This window comes from Enoplosus armatus, chromosome 13, assembly GCF_043641665.1.
Source record: "Enoplosus armatus isolate fEnoArm2 chromosome 13, fEnoArm2.hap1, whole genome shotgun sequence".
Lineage (NCBI taxonomy): Eukaryota > Metazoa > Chordata > Actinopteri > Centrarchiformes > Enoplosidae > Enoplosus > Enoplosus armatus.
Window position 1 is genome coordinate 7,357,424 of NC_092192.1, and position 22,997 is coordinate 7,380,420.

General features: G+C 40.5%; 1 protein-coding gene across 1 annotated transcript in view; it reads left to right on the plus strand.

Annotated features, from left to right (window-relative positions):
• The window catches only part of fstl4 (follistatin-like 4), a 175,773-nt gene that overhangs the window by 150,710 nt on the left and 2,066 nt on the right, over positions 1–22,997 (plus strand). Inside the window, exons 7-13 of the mRNA XM_070917521.1 lie at positions 31–151; positions 3,994–4,155; positions 7,645–7,779; positions 9,636–9,662; positions 10,989–11,107; positions 13,202–13,351; positions 18,213–18,320. Of these exons, the coding sequence (XP_070773622.1) occupies positions 31–151; positions 3,994–4,155; positions 7,645–7,779; positions 9,636–9,662; positions 10,989–11,107; positions 13,202–13,351; positions 18,213–18,320 (822 nt within the window). The remainder of the gene's footprint in view (positions 1–30; positions 152–3,993; positions 4,156–7,644; positions 7,780–9,635; positions 9,663–10,988; positions 11,108–13,201; positions 13,352–18,212; positions 18,321–22,997) is intronic.

A 22,997-nucleotide genomic window follows, 5' to 3' on the forward strand; every position in this document is an offset into this window, starting at 1 on the left:
TTCCTACTCCATCTCTTCCCTGTGTTACAGGACTTTGGGGACGATGGCTCCCTGTACATCACCAAGGTGACAACAATCCACATGGGGAACTACAGTTGCCATGCCTACGGCTATGAAGACCTCTATCAGACACATGTGCTGCAGGTGAATGGTCAGTAGTGGCTCATTTCTTACTTACAGTGTGGACAAAATGTGGTTCCCCAGTGAGAGGATTTTTCTTATTGGCTTCCCTGCTTACAGTGACGAACAGTTAAAAACTGTCTCAAAGGCAATTACGCTAACATGCTGTTTATTGAAATGTCTGGAAACAAAGTGCACCATAGATACATTAAGCACGGCTTGTCATATAACAGTGGTTCCCAAGCTTTTCTGTCGGGTGTACTCCCGCAGCCCCTTAAAAAGGACTCGAGTACCCCTCATTGTGCCCCATCCATATTAAGATGGCTTCAAGGAATTGTTTGATAGATTTTAACTGCAGCGAAAACACAGTGACATGTTAATTCAATACAGACACAGTGATCCTCCAACTGGCAATGTCTTTCTTTAGTAGATTTGGCCTCTGTATTACTACGACTACAACATTTTAACCATTTATCCTCTACTTTTATTTATCCATTTGGACTTTTCTTCTTCAGCTTGCTCACTGCATTTCATGTTATTGGTTATTGAGACAGTAAATATACTAAAGATAAGCCTCTTTGTGTAAATATGTGTGTGTGTATATAAGTTAGTTTTTTACCAAATATTTTTTATTTTGTCAAATTAGCTGAGCTACTCCACAATCTCTCCACATAACTGCAGAAGTGTCCCTGGTTGGGAACCACTGCTCATAAGAGAACAAATAACAAGTAAAATAAGGTGGTTTACAGAAGGGAGAAAAAATAAGAAAAAAACAACTCAAACAAAACAACGAGTAAGAAAAAGACACAATGTACAAACCACTCAATACAAGCTCATAAAATAAAAAAACACATGAGAGTTTGAATCTGGCTTCTCTGAGAGTTTCTGGGAGACATTGCCAACGTCAAGGACCAACAGCAGCAAAGACTCAACCACTACTGATGGTAACAAAGGTTGCCATAACACATCTGACTGTTTGTTACCTTTTAATGCAGTGAAATAGCTGCTATGGCTACTGCTAGTGCTGCCATACATCTCTGCCTGCCTGCTTGTCTGCTTGTCTGTCTGTCTGTCTGTCTGTCCGTGTCTCTACGTCTATCCTATCTCTCTCTCTCTCTCTCTCTCTCTCTCTCTCTCTCTCTCTCTCTCTCCAACCCAACCAATCAAAGCAGATGACCGCCCACCTAGAGTCTGGTTCTGCTCGAGGTTTCTGCCTCTTAAAAGGAAGTTTTTCCTTGCCACTGTCGCCAAAGTGCTTGCTCATGGTGGGAACTGTTGGGTCTCTGTAATAACATTATAAAGAGTCGGTCTAGACCTGCTCTTTTTGTAAAGTGTCATGAGATGACTTTTGTTGTGATTTGGCGCTATACAAATAAAATTGAATTGAATTGAAAGGAATCACTGGGGTTGTCAAATGAGCTGCAGTGGTAATGCAGTGTTCATCTATCATGTATGGCAAAGAAAACATCAAGTCCTCACATTTGAAAAGCTTGAACCTGCAAAAATGTTGCATTTTTGCCTGAAAAATGACTGAAACAATTATTCAAATCAAAATATATCATTATACAGTTTCTCCATATTATGTAGATTTTCCTTTATAATTTAGCTATGCTTTAGTGTAAAAGAGGTTGCTTGTCAAAACAATTAGTTTCCCTACGGATGAAAAGTATCCATAAAGCCATGTTGTTTGTACACGCGGCTCACAGGATCACAGCCCTCAAAGAATTGCATCAAAGTGACTCTCTTGCCACGACATCATTTCGTATGTGGGGCTGAAACTAATTGTGTGCGCGTGCAGCATATTCACTTGATTTTATGCAGTGGATAAAAGCTACTTAAGCTAAAATACATCTGAAAACCAGCAGACGCACTACACACACACTGATTTTGGCAGGCTGAACTTATCAAAGCACTGTCTTGCTCATATTAATCATCTGCATAAGGGTCTTTCTCTCCCCTACCTTTAGACTTGAGTTATTTCTAGGCATTTCTCCAAAAAAAATCCAGGAAGGAAGCATTGTGAAAGCCCCCCTACCTGTAACATAACAAATCAAACATACAGCCCCCTTCTTGGCAGAGGAGGGAAGAAATGTGTTCAATTAAGTCTTTTAATTACAAGAGACAATGGGTGTTATTGTTTTGCTTTTCTGAGATGCTAATTGAAAAGAAATGCAGCTGCATTTTAGACCTTGAAGTAAAGAGGGAGACGGGGTGATGGGAAGGGAGTCAGGGAGACAGACTAAGGTCCTGAAGGGCGAGTTATCAAGCGAGCGCAATTACCAAATGTTTGTGTTGGGGATTCAAGGTATTCCAAGCGAGATAGGACAAGGTGAGATAAGGTGGAATGGAAGGAAGCCAAGTGCCACATTAAACAAAGTGGACGGTTTGCACCGTGTTGTATTAAAGCAATAACACCCATGCTAACTTTTTTCTCACCATGGTGAGAGGAATGACGGCACTGTGACTTCAGTATCGATGAAGTACCCATCGTGGCAGTCTAGTACTCTTTCTATGGTATTATAGTACCCTGGAGTATGGTATCGATGCTGTTGAAGTATGTTTCTGAAATGTCAAGTACATATGGATTATTGAAAATGGAAGACTGGAAGAGTTGCTGCAGAGAAAAGTACTGTTTCGATAGGAAAACAGAACAAGTGACATAACAGAGATAGACGTAGAGACACAGATTACAATACAGAGACGTTCAGACAGGCCGAAGGTGACGCATAGGTGCCAGTACTTGTGTGTGCGTGGAGGAAAAGATGGATATTTAATTTGTTAATGTGTGTTTGTGAGGTAGATGTAGATAAATATTATCTGTCAGTATCTGATAATACTGACGCACTGATGTGGAAGTAGCATTTTTTTGTTATAACTACTTTATACAAAAGACAATACAGGTAGTTTAGTCCAGTGGTTCCCAACCTAGAGGTCCACAAGATAAATCTGGGGGGGTCGTGAGATGATTAATGGGAGAGGAGAAGAAAGAAGTTCTGATACACAAATTAGTTGTTTTTTGTGTGATATTATAATTATACATTTAGAGGGGAAATGCGTCTTTGGTAGAACTGCTAACAACTCAAAGACCTCTGAAACATCGGACATGATGCATTACAGCAATGCATTATATTCTATAAACTTCTGAAAAGTAACCAATAACTATAGCTGTCAGATAAATGTAGTGTAAATAAATAAATAAATATGTCCCTGTGAAATGTAGTGGAGTAGAAGTTCAAAGTAGGATAAAAATGTAAATACTCAAGTGAAAAATTGTATTCAAGTACAGTGCTTGAGTTAATACACTTAGTACTTATATAATGAATATTAGTATGTATGATAAACTTAACTTATAATAATAGGTTTATTTTATGAGTAAGTAACCAGCAAGCAACAGATGCAATATTAATACTGCATTAGGGTCATGGGGCAAGTTGTAAGTTGAACGGGAGAGGGGAGGATTTGACAGCAGGCTCAAGGTTGAGAGGGTGCCCAGCAACTTAACCAGACAACGACATCTTACCTGTTCGTGTAAACTATTACCTCATATTTCATTTTCCCCCTCGATTCCTCTGCATTCATTTGCAGTCTTCTCCCCGGAGGATGTGGTAAGAGGCAGATATGTCCAACATCTATTTCATGCAGGACTCGAGCTGTAATAAAGCAGCCCCAGAGCTCTTGGATTCTTGTTATGTGTGAATATATTCCATGCTGGGGTGAGACAAATTCCTCTCTGCCCACTGCGTGTGTGGGTGTTTGTGCTATATTCCCCCAGGAGTTACGGTCTACCATGAAACAGTGTGTAATTATGTTTTCACCCCCCCCTTTTTTTCCCCCTGTTTGTGTCTTGGATTTTGTTTGTGTTTGTGTGTCCAGTCCCTCCAGTGATCCTGGTCTATCCAGAGACGCAGGCCCAGGAGCCCGGCGTATCTGCCAGCCTCCACTGCCACGCCGACGGCATCCCAAATCCCAAACTCCTCTGGCTGAAGAACGGCATGGACCTGCAGCCCAGATCCTCCAAACAGCTCTCTCTCATAGGTGAGGAGTGTTTAAGTGCTGTCAGCATGTTACACGTTTTAGCAGATACTGTCACATCTCGTTGGTGCAATAGCAACACTGCAGAAATCTTTATAAACCAAGCCAATGCATGTGGTCAATGAGAACAAAAGAAATCAAACTAACTCCTTTTTTATTGAAAACTCAGCGGCGGTACTTGTCAGCAGTAATATTTTGTTTTGCTTTCCATTAATTTGCATTCCACTCCAAGGTGATGAAACCAAGATTGCGGTCACCCTCTTCAACCGCCTTCATTTCGCTCCTCTGAGAAAATAAAGATACGTATTCTTTAGAAGTGAATGAAAAGGGAGCTTAAGAGAGAAAAAAAATAAAATGAAATATACTATGTGTCAGGAGATGGCAGCTACTTATCCAAGCTAGAAGGGTGCTTTTAAAGACACACTCTAAACATCAGAGAGAAGAGAGCAGAATGGAGCATGACTTTCTTTTTTATGGCCTAGTTCTCATTAAGGAGAGTTTATTGGCTGTGTGTGGGTCATTACCTGTGGTAATAGCCTGTTATCAACCCTCAGACACTCAAACATGGGAGGTTCTGCAAGGTTCACCAACATATAAACACTGCAGAGGCTACGGTTTCAGATTTGCCAACTAATGTGGGCAATGGCAAGGGGCAGAGTCCTACTTGCAGTGATAATTTGTGCCTTCTTTTTCATTGAAAACATTAACGATTGTGAAAAGAATAGAGTGGAAAAGCAGATTAAGTAGTGTAGATCGCTTAAAAAAAATAAGAGATCAAAGCACAAAGGAGGTGGCGTTTGCTATTTCATTTCCACATATCACATATTTCATGAGTGTAACAGTTCAAGTGTTGCCTCGATCCTCATATTTGGCTTCTGTAAAATCTGAACACACACACACAGACGGTTGATGGTGAGGAGTATTGATTGTAAGCCACAGTTGAATAGTAAAGAGAGAAACTGCTTTGTGTTGCTGATTGAATGAAACCGTGTTCTGGAGCTGTCCGCGGTGCTGAAACTACTCGAGCCTGTTGTTAGATCTTTTCCTGATATTCCCTGTTGTTTAGTTTGTTATGGAGTTAGACACAGCTACAGGGAGATACCTTGACGTGTGGGAAGAGGGCTTTTCCCAGACCAGTTTAAAATAAGTAACTTCATTATCACTATAATCACATCCCTCGTTAATCAAGAACTAAATGTCTTTGACTTGTTTAGTAGTCATTACAAGGCCACAGAGGAAATCTTCTGAAGTATCATGAAGGCAGCTGACAATATGTCAAGTAGGACCATGGACGGATTATCATGACCACGGGCCCAGGGTGCAGTGCGTGCGGTCTCTCCCGACACGAAAGAATTGGGAACACAATAGCACAGGGTCAAGTAACCTACACACACCATTTATAAAACTACAAATATGTTGGTTATTTTGATATATTACATTGCTGATGGGAAGCATCACATCATGTGGTGGAGACAGCAGAGGCACAAGAGTCAAATCACTTTCTGATCCTGTCTGCATTGTATCTAAGCCGCCTTTTCTTTTTCAACTTTCCACTTTGCCGACCCACTAGGAGGATGTTTTTTTTTAATGTTGAAGTGGTGGTTGACATTTGACACGGTGTTCTTTTCCCCTCGACAAGCTGTAAGTGAGTTGCCTCGGATCTCTGCAAGAGGAAGAAATATGTATTTTATTTGGGGTGAACTGTCCCTTTAAGGCCCCCATTGACTCCTGGTCATATGCCCCATTTGCCTTTGCAGTAATACCCCCATGGGTGGGAGTGAAGTCCAAAAGACCAAAAGTCATAATTTAAGACGAAACCACTCCAACTCAAAATCCCTGTCATCACGAGCTGCTACAAGCTTGCAGAGTGAGGATAAAGGCTAATTTAATGAGAGGTTGATTCAGTGGTTTTCAATAAGAATTGATCAGAACATAATTATGAATTAGAAGTAATTAAAGTGGTGTCTCATTCTGTGAAGGCCTGCTTCAAGGCAGTTTTCACTTCAAAGCATTACATACTTTTCCCCTGATAAAAGAGAATTACTATCAGAAAAGACATTTCACTAATGTGAAAAGCTTTGCGTCAACGTCTGTAATGTCTTGTTATTTTACGACCCAGTGGGCTGAATGTTTTTCAACGTAAAAATGAACAACTTTTGCAAGTGTGTGCTTTATTTCTGTTTGTTAAATATTTGGTCCTGCAGGAAGACAAACACTTACAGTATGCTAGCTTTAACAAGTAGATATGAAAATAAGAAAGCCAACAGGATGGAGAGACCGAGAGTGTGACAGTTGGATGTTATAGAAGTTGAGAGATGCTATAGATACTTTTAAGAGACGTACAGAAAGGGATGAAAACTGAACCCTTCTTTTATCTTCTTACACAACATGGCCTGTAAGAGCACCACTGTGTCACACAAACGTTATTCACTCCCCCCACGCTGTAAAGTGTGTGGTGTTGTGTTCAATGTAGCGCTACATATAGTACAGGCAGGATCAGAGTGCAGCTGTACATCACAGAGCCTGATGCCACAGCAAACATCAGACAGTCTGCCTCCATGATGACCTCTGTGTCTTAACATCACCTGGCAGCTCCATCTCACATCATACTGAGGCAAACAATGCAGCTCTGTACAGTATGTGGGGGGGGGGATAAGTGTTAAACTGACCTTCACTCGTGTTCTGAAAGACAAAAAGGCAACTGAAGTAGAATGTAAGAAATGTAAAAGTATTCATTTTCATTTTGGAGCAAAAGCAGAGTGATATCAATGTTTTACTGAGCAGCAAAGTATTCAGCAGCTGTGTGAAGGTTACTTTAATTGTGCGTCTTATTGTTCAAACACACTCTTAAAAGAACATGTTAATCAACCACAATGAAAGGTTTTGAGATTTTGCTTTTATCACATTTCAAATATAGTCGTTTCAATTGATTTCTCCATTTTGAAGGAGATGTTGATACTTTTTGACAGATTAAGGAATATTTGCACCATATTTGTTTGTTTTTTTAACCAACCAAAAACACATCTGATCTGCACCTCAAGCCTTGTGTCCTTGCAATTTTTCTAATCTTCCCCAGATGTTTATAACAAAGCCTCAATCGTTATTTATTTGCCCTCCATTTTATTTTGCTTGGTTTTGCTCTGAACATTAATTTTTGGTTTCTGAGCAGGAGGGACAGATCATGGCATCCACATGGAGTTTCTGTCAGATTACTCCCACACACATCGAGACCTGAGATCCAGTATTGAATCTGCTTAGTGAATTAAAAATATTTCGGTTTAATGAAAATAATAAATAACTTATGTGTAAAATAAGGTTGATAATTCATCTCACTCGACCACACTGAACTGAAGGAGTCAAAAGTGTTGAGTCTGGAAGAAACCACGTCAAACACGGTTGTTGTGAAGCCATGTATTATATATAATGTACTCCAACAACAAATTGCTACAGTAACACTTGTTCCTTTTCCTTTTGTTCCCTCTCTTCTTGTAGCAAATGGTAGTGAGCTCTTCATCGGCAGCGTCCGGTACGAGGACACCGGAGCCTATACCTGCATCGCCAAGAACGAGGTGGGAGTGGACGAGGACATCTCCTCTCTGTTTGTTGAAGATTCGGCCAAGAAGACCCGTAAGTCACACAGTCAAACTTTTTTTTGTATGATTTTATATGCTGGCGTTAATCTTAATGGCATGGCTACCATATTTGTAAGTAGTATATAAGTGATATAAGTTACACATAGTGAAAGCAGCATGTTAGCAGAGCAGTACCAGCAGCTTCAGTCCTCCGTTGGTGGCTACACAAGCTGAATTCAGGCACAGCATTGATTACCCGCGTTGGCAGCACTCGGCCCAGTACGCCACCAATCACTGTAGTTACGCGAGTAAAACGGAGGAGAGTAGACTTGAAGCATAAAACTACGCTTCAGGTTGTGGTTACACAGTTATATCAGGAGTGAAACACGAGCAGTTACACAGCCCATGTAGACGGCTGTATTGATTAAAATAGAAACGTATCTGTTCAAGCAGACCCCTGCGTAGATGAGCCTTTACAAATGCCACATGTAGCAGTAGAGGTAATAAGCAGGAAAACTGCTTTACATCAAATGACTGACTTCCTTATACCTTTTAGAAGGCTGAAAAACAAGGGGAAAATAAACATCCCCAGACAGTTGAACAGTTGAACTTGAACTGCAGCTGCACCTCTCAACCTGGCTTCTTTTATAGTAATGCTGAGATCAGACTACACAGTATCAGCTCGATAATGTCCCAACCCAACAGACAGACACAAAAATGAACGTCACGCAACACATTTGCTCATTTTATCCCATTTCATACAGTAGGGGACAACCGACGCAGCATCTGGGACACTGCACAACATCTTGACAAAGAATAGCACGTCAGTTCTGTTTGTTTCTCTCACAATTTGACAACTTTTATGACGTGTTTCGGGACGTTGACCCACGGGAGCACAGAGCTCTTCACATGCAACTGTGAACATGATGAAGTGAAAGAGGAATAAAGTTTTACTTCATAGCAGTCAATCTTTAACCATTTGACTCATCACCCTCTGGGGTTAGGAGCATTTTACCGAAATAATCAATCAAGTTCACCTTCAGCGCCGGGTGACAAGAAATGGATCCTGGCTCACTTTATTTCATGAAGCCATGTTTAAATATGTAAATGTGGTGTTGTCAGGTGGAGCAGTGAATTCAGTCTATTCATGAAAGAAAAACTATGATTGTCACATGAATCAAAGCAAGAATTAATGATGGTCAAATAACAAAGACATTGTGTAGTCTGGTCCTGGCGCTCAGATCGGACTCCCATAAGTGCAAATAAAAATTCAGAATCGCGTTTGAGGAAACACAGCAAAAGGTTAGGCACAAGTGCAATCACTGAAGAACATCTGAAAACCAGATGAGACCTCTTGTTTTAGGAATTTCCTTATCCTTTATGTGATGCGAATAAAAAAACACAACTTGACAGCAAGTTGGATTTATTTCTAACTGTGTTTTCATACTGCTAAAGGAGGAGTGAATGAGTCACTTTATTCTGACTGTGGGCAGTGTAAGATGCGAACTCACTGAAATAAAAAGTATTAAACAATTAAATCACATATTTTATGTTTCTTTGATATTTAGTCTTTCATTAGATTGCGTCATTTGGACGAGTTAAGCATCGCTACCTAGAAAGAGCTCATCGGGCCGGTTGAAATTAAACAGAATAATCTATGACTTGTCTTCTCTCAACATAAGAGTGATCTCTTGATTCAGGAGGAAATATGGTCCTGTCAACAGCAGTGAGGAACATTTTGTAGCTGTCAAATATGTTTTGTCTTGGCATGGCATGAGAGAAATCACCTCCTCTGTTTCCTGGAAGATCTGTCTCTTTTTTTCTTAAGGTGATTTAATGTTTTTCCTCTCCCCCCCACCCCCCTCCCCCTCCGCCCTTTTCCTTTGTATCGCTCGGCGGCTGACTCTGCAGTTGCAAACATTCTGTGGAGAGAAGAAGGTAATACATTACACTTCTCAAAGTGCTTTTGTATTCTTCTGAATAAGAAAATATAGCTGGCATGTTTTGTAGCTCTTCGGGGGATGCAGCTGCATATCTACACTTTCCAAGATGTTTGCCGTACTGTCCAGAAGGATCACAAAGTTGTTTTCTCTCCAGCAAAACTTTACTTCAAATGTTGCTTTCTTCTTTGCACGCCTAAGGTGTTTCGTCCTCTTGCTTTCTAATCGGTTTTTCAGATCACCCGGGGAGGAAACATTTACGCACAAGCAGGGACTTTATGCATTTTGCAAATAATACCACAGAGCCAGTGTGGTGGCTTCAAGAAAAAACAATGTTGTGGTTTTCAGCTGTAAACAATCCATCCTGTCTTTATAATATATACATTATTACCACATCAGCATGGGCACAAGTTCAATTTTACTCCTGCGCTGGAAAACCCACTGCGGTTTAGAGTACAATACAAATACAATCTGTTTTATATACATCATCACCACATCAGGTTTACCACAGAACCAAACGAAGCCAGTGTGGTTTAGAATGGATTATATGTGAGCGTTTGTCAGAAGTCTTTAACACAGTGTGTGTGTGTGTGTGTGTGTGTGTGTGTGTGTGTGAGAGAGCATGTGTTTGTTTGTGTATCTGTATTCATACGTTCGTCAGTGTTTTGGTATGGATTGCATGCATGTATAGGCCTATTCTGCCTCTGACATTGTGTTACAGACTTTTGATGAGTGCTCATTCTCTCGTGCACTTTGTTTTATCCCACAGCGCTATAGAGCAAAAATAATGTCTTAACAGCCTGACAAATCAAACTTAGTTATATGTTAAATCTTAATTTCTGTCTAAGCACGTATCTTCTAAATGTTTATGCATGCTGTAAGTTTGTATATATGCTTATGCTTATCATCTCTGCTCAAGTGTTGTATTCCTGACAGCAGTAATAGCTTGTTGCTCATCCAAAATGCCTTAACATCAGACATGTGATCCTCGCTAACTCATCAGCAGCTGTTTACACAGAGCAGACGAGATGTGAAATGTTGACAGTGCCTTTTAATGCGATGCCTCTTTGCTACAGTATGTTGTGGATGTGTTGCTGACAGGGCCCTTTTGTAGGAATTGTCAAAATGGCTAACATGATAGCATGCTAACAGGAGTCTTGCTGTGTCTGCTCCAGCAGGGAAATTGAAACGCCCATCACAAATGTCACATAAGATGAGCGCAGGATCTTTTTTTTTCTGCTGTTTTTAATCTGTATGTGTTGCTTATTTAAAAGCATGTTCGTTTTAAAAGCACATCTTTCTGTCTTCCTGTCATCTCCTCCAGGGTTGAGCGTAGGGAACATGTTCTATGTGTTTTCTGACGAGGGCATCACTGTTCTTCAGCCCAGTGAATGTGAGATACGCAGACACATGAAGAGGACAGAGAGGATTGTTGCTACCTATGTAAGTGCGAGTTATGTCTTTTTTATTTAATGGTTCAATAGATTCAATAAAAGTAAAGTCATGTCAGGTAATGAGTAGTTTTCTCCACATGTCACTAAATAGATTTCAGGATGGCTGTGTTTGTAACTGCTGAGCTGATGCCTTTTAAAATCAGATTATGTGCAAGTGTACGTATTAACATTAAAGGCATGCACTCATCAGGACATCAATCAGGACACATCAGGTACACCCATAAGTGCATCTTACTCCCAGTCGGTAAAAGGTCTTAATTAGGTTGTTGTACTGTAATCCAAACAAGCACTGTAAGGTACCAGGTGTTCTGTTCTTACATGGTAGAAACATACCAGCTGTGAACAAAAAATCATTCAGTCTTCACTATGTATATTATCTTATTCTAAACTGTAGAGTTTCAGTGTGAAAGGAAGGGAAAAAATAGTATTGACACCAAAATGAAGGCCTTCTCTCCCTCTACCCTTTGTCAGAGTGGGTTCCTCACCTCACTAAATGTAATGGGATTACTTGTGTCCATGAGTCAACAGCTCGCCCCCCAGTAGACTGTACAGAGTATATACTACAGACCCTGAAGCTTTTAATCCACTGGAGAACATCCCTCTCTCGGAGCAATGGGCTTTAGATGGTAAAAGTTGCTTGTTCCTCTGAGGGATTTGGGTTTTACAGGATCCTGTAATTGTATTAGAGATCAATACAAACTCAATAAGCCATGTGTTATCCAGTTCCTGCTGTAAACAGCAGTTTCTCCACTTTGGTGAGGCGGAGAGGAGGTGGAAACTCTTGAAACACAACCTTTGTGCGCGTGCATTAGTGATTACATACCAGTATACACAGTGTGTGAGAGGGAGTGTGTGATTAAATGTCTTGTCAGCAAAGACAGCAGGCTGTAGGGCCTGTAGAGGCAATATGTTACTTGAGTCAGTAGTGATATATTAATGTGTTGATGTTCACGTCAAACTGATGCTGAATCTGATTTCTGACTTAAGACTGGAGACTCTGTTTTCTCAGGGAAACAGTCATAATGACTATTATCAGTAGCATCAATAATAAAAAATATTATTGAAATGAAGCATGCAGTCTTAAAGACATCAGTATGCACCTTTGGTAGGACTTGGTTATGTTGAAATCAATGTTTTTGTATTAATATCTCAGTCCTTTTAAATCGAGACTTGTTAAATTAAACGTGCACTGCTCTGTGGCTGCGCTGTAATTTGTATTCACCTGTTTAATCTGTTCTGTAATTTGTAATCTAACTTGATTTTACTCTTTTAAATCCTTTTCATATTTGTCTTGTCTTTTATATGTTGTCTTTCATGTCGCATGTAAAGCCCTTTCAGTTGCCTTGTTGTTGAAAGGTGCTACACAAATAAACTTAACTTGCCTCACCGTAACAAGAATATTTTCCCAATATAAATCACAATAAGTGCCAGAAAATGAATCAACAATTTTGATTGATGATTTTTTTCGTTGTTGTCATTTATCAAGTAAACAATGTGTAAACATTTGTAGATTATTTTTTGTTTGATGTCATTCATCTGTTTTTGTTGTTGAAATGAATACGTCACCTCGTGCTCTTTCATTGTTTTCAGATATTTTATTGACTAAACGATTCGTTGTTAATTGAAAAAGAATAGCAAACAGATTAATCAATAATGAAAATAACCAATAGTTGCAGCTCTAACCCCAATATGGCAAAAACGAAAATATGCTACCAACTTGCTGTTCAATGCAGTGATGTGTGTTGCGTGGGTTATTAATACAACAAACAGGGCAACAACACGGTAAACCACAATGTCCTCGATTCGAAATCGCTCTCTCTCTTTGAAGCCTTTGTTTGCATGTCATCCCCCTCTCCCGCTCCCCACATTTCCTGTCTGACTCGACTACGTACTTAGTTGAATTCAAAAATGTCCCAAATTTTTGAGTTATCGCTCAGCCCTGATCATTTCTGAGGGATGATAGAGTAAAATGCACCATACTGCTAACCTACAATACACCAGGAAGTCCTGCCAACCTTTTCCTCCCCCTGTTGCTCTCTTCTTCCTCCCATCATCCTCTCTGTTCTCTGTTGGCTCTTCCCAGGAGGAGATGTGCCCTAAAGGTGAGGGGGTGTCACCTCAGCACTGCGTGTGGTCCTCAGCAGTCAACATCAGGGATAAGTACATCTACGTGACCCAGCCCCTCCTGAGCCGACTGCTGGTTGTCGATATTCAAGCGCAGAAGGTGGTGCAGGTGGGTGGAGCAGGTATCAGGCCTGTCGCAACACACCAAAGTAGAGTCACAGAACACCTCAGAAATTATTCATCTATGAGTTCGTGACTGAAGTTATAAAGTTTCTGGAGAAAACTTTACATATTGGCAAAGTTTAGTTTCCCCAAACGTTCAGCACTCAGAGTAATGTCAAATTAAAAGTAAAGAAAAGTAAACTTTTAAGTTAAAGTTTAGGTTTAAGTAGTCTACAGCTGTTATTTCAATGTATCAGACACAATCTTGATTGGGTTTTGGGATGATTATATCTGAGAAAGCATTGTGTTTATACATCGGTTAGTCCTCGCCCTCTTTTTCTGGTAAAAGTGAAACATATTGTTTGAAAATACAAGCAGTGAAGCGTGAATCTAACCTCTCTGTTACTGGTCCAAATTTGTTTTTCTATAGTAAACATCCGAACAGGCTTAGAGTGCAATAACAGTCTGATATTACCTTTATTTTCAACAGAAGTATCCTATAAAAGTAGGACTAGCTAGCTCTACACTGCGATACAAGAGCACACTGTTTCTTTATTTCCACGTCTTCTACATGGATCATCAACTGTGGAGGATGTCGACTTTTTTGCGAGGAACATGTATCTTTAGCATCACTCTTTCAGCGTGATATCAGAAATACAGCCGGAGATTACATTTTTAACCAACTTGTTTACTCTCTTTGCTTGTTTTGTTTTTATTACCGTGAATTCCGGGTGGTAATTCTGACACCGTTATCATTGTAACCTGCTAGAATGGAAAGCTTGACAGGCGTAGCAACGGTAACCAAGATGGGCTTGATTTAGGATGATAAAACAGATCTTACGTAGTGCAGCTTTTCTCCAGCATCTGTAGCTAAACTGAGTCGAGCTCAAGTATTGGGGCGGATACATTCAAAGTTTAAACTATAGTTGCTATACATCCATGCAGCCAATGTTTGGCTACATGTCGAACAGCATCACCAACGTGAGGTGCATTTGATTCAACTTGCCGCGCTATTGAACTGCCACCGTTGTAAGAAGACCACATGCAAGGTAAAATAAATCAAATGCACCTCAAGCACTCAAAACAAGATGGTGCCCAGGTGGGTGCTGGCTGCCTCGCCATTCATCTTGCCTGTAACGGCTGTTTAGAGACTGAATCCCTCAGGGTTTCTTCCCAGGGTCAACATCATTTATACTGAGATACAGGATGAGAGGAAATAGGCCTAACTCGAGGAGGAGGAGGAGGAGGAGGGGGATAAGTGAAAGTCTGAATAGAGAGAATGAGAGAGAGACAGCAAACTGAGCAGCTAGCAGTTTAAAAACGTCATTATAAAGCTGTAACTTGACCCAAGTTTTTTCCTGTCAACAATATAATGACAAGAAAAAGAAAAGAATGTGAAGTGATAAAATGACAGGAGAAACCGAGGTGTGTTCTGGCACATAAGATGGTCTTACAACATTTAAAGTTCAGGTCATGACCTCTGGTGTATTCTGACCAACTGCCCCTTTTTTCTCTCTTTCACCATCCAACACTGTAAAACTGCTTTCCTTCCCTTGATCCCCCCCTCTCTCTTTCCTGAAGACCGTTTCTGGCCTCTGGGTGCAGTAGGTTAATGCATCCTCCCTTTTTTTCTTTTCTTCTCTTTCTCTGTTATCTCAAAGCTTTTTCTTTTTTTACAAAGCACATTTGTAGCTTCCTCTCAACAATGGCCTTTAGAAGAAGAAGAAGAAGAGAGAAGGCGGCAGACTCCAATGAATGCACTTTATCCACTGACAGAAGAAAAGCTTTATTTTTTTATTGGTGAAGTCAGAATGCTGCATTTATTATCCTCACAGAGGTGAACACAGTGATCAGGAAGACAGGGCATATGCAGGACATGTCCAAACACTAGATTGCCATATTTTAAGGAAAGACAGCAGGCAACACTTCTCTTTTTTGTAAAAAAATAAATAAATAAATAAAAAATAAAAAAATAAATCTACAAACCTATTTGTCTTTAAGCACAGACTTGGACTGTAACAAAAAAGAAAGTGTTATCCCTGTTATTGTCACTTTCATCAAATTAAAATTGGGAGTAAAACACAATAGATGTCTCCTAAAAAGTAGCTGCATTAAGAGAAAAGCAGACATTTACAAAAGGTTAAATCAGATATTTAGAGGAGCTCAGATTTTGATCCTTTATCATCACATTTTTGCTCATTACTGTGAAAAGCTGTCTTGTGCGCCTTTAAAAATGTTTCACACTTTTCCGAAACCTTCAGTCTTTAAGCATGATTTCCAGCCGACACTTGACTTGACACTTGAAGGCTGTGAACACGTGCACAAATAAAGGCTTTCATGGTTTTTCACGCTGTTGCATGCAAGAAAATTGCACCTTTGTTATCTTTTTCCACAAAGGGTCTAACCTTGACTCTGATGTGTCAGACCTGTGCCAGCTAAGCCTCCCACTGGGTATGAAAACAAACGGCACGTTGGCTAATTAAAAAGAAAGCCAGATGGCGAAGACCTCTGGTTATGTAGTCACTTTAACATGCTACGGTGGTTTCTTCTGTGTCACAGTAAATCGGTGGGAGGCGACGTGCAGTTGTCATCTAGGTTTCTTTTCTCTGAGGTTCCCTAAAGGGTGAAATTGGTAATCTGTTGCATCCATGTGTATTTTTACTTCTGTTTTGGTAATAAATACTCTGCTCTGGACCTCCTGATAATTAAACTTCACATTCAATACTGTAACATCTATGCCTCGGATTTTCTGTTGACTTTCTGTAGCAGCAGCTCTTCTCTATCTGTTTACCTATGGAGGCTGTTTGATAGCATTTTATCAAGTCTGAAACCTTTAAAAATAAATAAAAGTAAGTGTTTCTTTTCCTTTTTGAATGATCTTTGGTTCAGTTCAGAGCACATTAACCGGACAACAGCCAAAAGTTACACTTAACCCTTCACAGATCACTTAGCTACAGCTGATATAATCTGCCACCGATGATGTTTTGTAATGTTAATGGGTGAAAGTGACGCTCAGCACCGGCTAGAAAAAGGAGAAGCTGCTACCTAAATGTTTTCCGCATTGATCTTTGCTGATAAAAAGAGCGAGGAGAGAAAAGAAGGGTTTGATAAGAGATCCGTTTGGGTCAGACCTTAGCAAGTGTGGGTATTTTACCAACCAGGAAGGACAAACATTCCTAAAACAGCAAATGTCAAAGCTTTTATGAACCCAACACATTACTCACACATCACACCAGCATCCATTTGTACAAGTAGGTCCTTAGTTCCTATTTAAACTGAACAGTTAGAGTATGTTGGACTTTTAGAGGTGGACATAAAATCCATTGGCTCCCAGTCTGCTGCATTGTGTCCTGACCTCAGCTTTACCTCTGCTCCCATTATGTAGGAAGCTAAACGCACGCAAAGGCAAATTCACACACATGCTGAGTTGGCACTTGGCTGACCAGTGCAGAGCAGAGGGCTGGACCTCCCATTACTGAACACAGAGCTTGTGGTCTCGCTCCACTGGTGAGGGTGTCAGCAGCTCCCTGTCCACCCAGCCAGAAGCAGGGTAATGGATTGTATTATTCTTTGTTGTTGACATTGCAGCAGATCTGAGGGTTGAGTACACCCCACCCCCACATCCCTCTCTTTTTCCTGTCTGTCTGTTCTCTCCTGTCCGTCCTCTCATTCACTGTCTCTGCCAGTTAATCTCTGTTCTTGCACCTGATGTGTATCAGATATCCTCACTAAAAAGCACTGTGTACACTTTCTCCTTCACTGGCATTTACACCTTAGTACGAGATGTGATAACAGCTCACTTTCAAGTATGTTTCATTGTTGGGTTTGATTGTTGGGTTGGTATGCTGGGGCCTGTTTCACCAAATTTGCAACATGCAAGCTGCGACTTGCAACTGCGATCATTTCCTCGCATTGTGACACATTTTACTAATTAAAACAAACACCATATTTGCAACCCAGGCACGAGCATACAAGAGGACTGTAGGACTCGCTAATCTATCTGCAATTTGCGAGTGAGTCATTTGTGAATTTGTGCGTTCGTACACACGAGCTAATTGCATTCAACAAGGTCCAGTTTTTTGCCGTCATACATTCGTTTGCCCTAGATCATCCTGCTTTCATGTCGACCTCTCTTTTATATTTGTGGTAGGCGGGTAAAGCATTAGGGGTCTCACTGGTGGGGTAGACCAACCAGGGCTTGCTGTTAGTTTTGGCAATGGTATTATTTAGGACCACAGCCTGATTGATATCAGTGGATTTTTGAGGCCAGCACAGAGAGTCTAAAAATATGAATGGATTAATCTGCTGATGTTCATTTTTTTTTATATAAACACACATTGTTAATAGTGATCCCTTAAATTTGGTTATTTAAGAACTATGACCCAGATATGTACTGAGTGAGACATTTTGCTGTTGAAACCCTAACCCAGTGCCTTCTGGTGGAAAAACTATGGCAAGACTGTCTAAATGACCTGAAACATATCAGCCAACATATCCACCGATACCAATACAGCACACAGTATCTGTGATGAGCTAATAATGCCTGATAACATCAGCAGGCCGAACAGTCGGGCTCTATTAAATAGAGTATTACTCTAGTTTAGCAGCAAAATATATTAATCTTGCAATTATTATTTTGTTGAATGTTTATCATTTATCAGCTGAGATGCTGCTGCTTGGTAGTTTGTTTAGTTCTTGCCTTCGATATTTTAATTATCGTTCAGTGGTTGATGCACGTTTCTCTCATTTTTACACAAATATGAGCTGGGCTGTTTTGACTTTTCAGCACCATGGACAGAGCTTTAACTCTATTTAGCACAAGAACAGTTCATTTAATCTTCTCCCCACTCTCTCTCCATCTCTTCCAGGCAGTAGCAACAGATCCTTTTCCAGTGAAGATGCTCTATGACAAGTCACATGACCAGGTCTGGGTCCTGACATGGGGGGATATGGACAGAACACATCCAACACTTCAGGTAAGTGTGTTTTGTATGTGTGCTAAAGAGCTCTCTCAGGTAATAGCGGTTTCGTTTTACTGTAGTTCTTTGTAGTGTTTTCTCTACAATGACAAGCTGCACTAGACAGCCCAACAAGAGATGGATGGATATTGAACTGGAGTGTTTATTTGTTACTGTTAAGGAGAGTTTTGTTTCATCTCCGTCGTGTTAGTGTACGTATCCGACACTAGAACCTCATTTTGGAGGGAGGGTATTGATTAGGGTACAGCAAGCTCTTCTTTATTTGCAGCCTAATTTTCAAACCACGCTGGTGATTATTTCCATAAAATCCAGCCGAGTGCAGTACGAAATAGCCCCTCTTTATTATTGTCGTATTTCTACGCCACCCTATGCCTACTTTTTCTGTGTGCGTATTTGTGAACTCTGATGAGCGATTATCTTCCTGGAAGAATATAATCTATATAAGCTGCAGAAAGTTCACCAAGCGAGAAGAACGGCGCCTCATAACTAATTGAGCTCCGTTGCGTACCTGCGTCCCTGTTTATGTGATAAGTATTTGTGTGACAGCATCTAATCTATGTATGTTTTAGAGCATTTACCAAGCCAGCAAAACAGCAATTCGCAGCTGTGGTGCTGCCGGCCTGTGCCTGGCGTCCCTTTGGACCACTGGTGTTGGAGGCTTCACGAATGAGAAATGATCACAGGTGTGGTTGTATTTAATCCACCTCGGGGGATTGGGTGGAGAGAGGAGGATGCAGGGTCGTGAAGGTAGAGGGGAGGGGAAAGGGAACAGAGCTGGTGCCCATGGGAGAGGTATGATGCTGTTTTTATAGAGCCAGTATTTATATGTGTGTGTGTGTGTGTGTGTGTTTGCCTGTGCAACAGTGGAGGACACTGCCACGAGTAAAGCCACCAAGGGATCCCATTGTAATCTCTGTAACAGACACAAACATGTTTATTGTTCTGCTTTGTCCCATTGGAGGGAAGGATCCCATTATAATCACGTTAGGTGTTGTGTTCAGGCTTTACTGTTTGGGGATGTGCTGTGTCTATTCATTAAGGGGATTGCAGAGGGATGATACACTCTCAAATGTATGATTCTTGAGATTCTTGGGATATTTGGAGTGAAATGACTGATTTTTAATAGTCAGTCAGTGGTTGTTGAGCTGTTAATGGTGCTGAAGTCATTTGTCAAATGGTCCTATAAATAACGCGTCTTCATGATGTTGTATTGTTTCCATTTTGCACTTTTATTTCCAGATTTTTCAAGAAACTTGAACTGTAATGGTAGATTGCCGTTGGATCTAAAGGTGCCACTATGGTCTGGCAACACAAAGCAGTGAAATGACAACCACCTGTGTGTGTGGGTTTTAACAGCTTTCTACTGATTTACAATCTGCATGGCCAAGTAGGCTGCATGTGTGTGCATACATTTCCCTGTTCTTCCGTTTTGCACCCTTTCTTCATAGAGTGTAGGTGTACTAGCAGGGGATTTGTTAGTGTGTAGTTGTCTCAGTTGAGGTGCACACTCATGGTGTTTATGCTGGAGTTGTCTTTACACTTTCATCAAAGATTATGGTCTTAAATGAAGCAGAAACTTTTATGAAAAGGTGTTTTTCATCACAGACAAAACAATTTTCTCCTCATATAATTTGAAACAATCTGAGTGCAGGAAGCAGCTTTGCATAACGTTTCCCCTTTTCTGCCTGCTGCCTGAACTGAGGAAAACACATTTTTGTGCTTTTTTCATTTTATTCATTTCCCTTCTTCCTGCAGTCGTTCCAGGGTAATGAATAATTAGAGAGCAGGGCATGAATCACTCAAAAATGCAATTGCAGGGAAACTGCATAATGGATTGGAGTCCACATGGATCACACCACAAATAAATGGTCTGATAATGTCATTATCATTTGGACTGAAAGTAATTGACCTGCTGACCGCTTCGCTTCAGCGGATCATACATGTGTACGAGTGTGTGTCTGTCTTTTGTGCATGTGTAGGTGTGCGTTCAGCTCAGTGTGTGTGTGTGTGTGTGTGTGTGTGTGTGTGTGTGTGTGTGTGGTGTTTTTAAGCAGCCAAGTTTTTGGGATGGCTCAATATCTCTGTGTAAACATCAGAGGGAGTGTGATTGTCAATTCATTAGAGAAGACAAATGGAGGAATCTCTGCCGGGCAGAGAGAGACATGGCCTTTCAGACTGTCAGTCCGGTCTGCAGCTACGTGCCAAGAAGACATTTAACTCATGGGCACTTTGTTTTTCTCTGTGTGCGCACACACCATACATGCACACACACAAGCACCCATCTGTTTCCTCCCCATTTATCTCTCTATGAGGTTTGCCAAATATATGTTCAAGAATGGTTATTATTATAAATCAAAGTATTATTACGACAACAATTTGTCATAACAGGAAACGACGTGAATTCAATTAAGGCTGGCAAAAAGTTTCATCTTTTAAATATCTTCACGAAAGGTACTTTAGTCCTAAAGCCACTTTTTAAGTTGGGGTTTTATTCGGTCTATCCGAGTTTTCTCGTGTTTAGTTTGTCTTTTCTGTTTTATCAGCCTGTCACTTATCAGTCTTATCTCTCTTTAGAGCGACAGACATTGTTATTTTGTTCTGCACACATTATTTGTATACAATAGTTCTCAGTTGTTAGTCCCTGAAGGTAGAGGGTATTATTGAAAATGTTTTGACATTTGAGCTGCGATATAATACCTGAATATCTGGACTGATACCAAAACTGTTTTTTTGATTCCTTACTTTGAGGAATATAAACATGTTTCTTACAAAACCCTCAAACAAATGAAGCCAAACTTCTCAAATGCCATTTGTGTTATTCTACAGACAGCTGTAAACTTTAGCTAAATAAAAGTGGTGGTTAACTTCCACTTCCTTCCTGGTTCGATTCTGCCCGGGAACTTTTGTTGCATTTACATTGTAAGCTGTCCAATAAATACCAAACAATAACATCATAAAACATGATTTAAATCAGAAAATATCTGATGAAAGTTAACAAGACTATGAATCTTCAGACACTGGATGAACTTTTGCTGCTTAAATGCAGACGACTGTGTGACATCAAAACTAATGAAATCATTTTACATGAATATATGATCTGTTTATCAGTAAACATCTGTCTCCTTCTCTCTTTCTCTCTTATGCATGCATTCATTAATCTTGTGATATATGCCCAGGGAGTAAAACACACAAAGTTTTAATTTAAGTTTTAAAAGCTCCGCATTGATCTTGAGTAACAAGCCTCTGAGTCTTCCAGGAAATCCATAATTTGCTTTATTCCTCCCCAGAAGCAACAAGACGAGTAATTCTGACTGTATATAAAAAAGCAAAATTTCTGTTATATCAAAGTTCTTTGTAAGATTTATTGAATTCTCTAAATGACAAATATACTGGAGCATTTGATGAATTCATTTTGGATGTACTGTAGTTAGTTGAGAAAGTAAAACATTTTTTTTTAAAAAGCTACTCAAGGCTTCTGGAGAGTGAATGCTGTTGAAAAGCAAAAGCTACTCAGTCAGAACCAAATCCCCCTCAGGTATTAGGGCAGCCAGCGAGGCAGGGGCAGAGTAAAACTCAATTGGGCCTTGTTGCTGAGTGTGTGGATATGAAATCCAAGGATGAGCGATGACAAAAGGAAGCCAGTGGCATTAAGTTGAGAGCACCTGCAGCCCTGGAGACCACAGCAGCTGCCTAATAATACATGAGCGATACTACATTGAACCTCATTAACTCCCGTCATTGTATTCTGCAACTGTTGTAATGACTTTTTTTTTTAATGAGGATTCTTTTCATGTCTTGCGAGCAGCGAGGAACCGGCAGATCTGTTTTGTTAAAAATGGATGAGACAGTGAGGAGGATAGAGAAAGACAGAGGGCTTTGAGGAGTATTGCAGCAGTGTAGCAAAAGCAACAACTCTGCAACTTCCCTTGCTATTTTTCTTTTTCTTGCATTTGATAGTTCTGAGGAAGGAGTGTGGAGTCTGGCCCCCCCGCTGGGCATCAGGTAGAGGTTCAGCTTTAGTGGCGTAGGCATAGAAATCAAAATAGATTTTACACTAAGTTCTTTCCTTTTAAAACAATATTCTATATGCTCTCTAGCAACATTTGCCTAGACGTGTAAACCGAGAGCCGCTTCAATGAGCCAAGTTTCTCCGAGAATAAAAAGCAGTAAAATCAGAAGGAAGGAGGATTACAGAGCAGAAGGTGACTAGTTGCTTTTAATAAACGCACAGCGTCCCGTAAACTGCCTCACTCGTCCTTGACTGTGACCTGATCATGCAGGCTTGCATGATGAAGCATGTGTCATGGGCAAGGTGGTGCATCGGGAGCCCATCAAAAAGTGCACGCACTTTACGAACATGCTGATTCAGTGGCCCGGAGTGTGTGACATGAGCGATGGGGCTTTTATTGTGGCGTGTGCTTCTAAGACAACCATCAGTGAATAAGATGCTTTATCAGAGGACTGAGGTGGGGCCACGTACTGTACTGTAGATGTTAATCTGGCCCGGGATATATGGGCATGTCACCTGGACAAGCTCCGGCTGTTAAGACCTAAGATATGAGCCTTTATTTCATTTATAGAAGCTAGCAGCATTCTGACGAAGCTCAAAGGTCACAAGTTTAATTATCACAACAGTTTCAGTGCACTTTTGAGAAGAATTTAAAAAGTAAGACT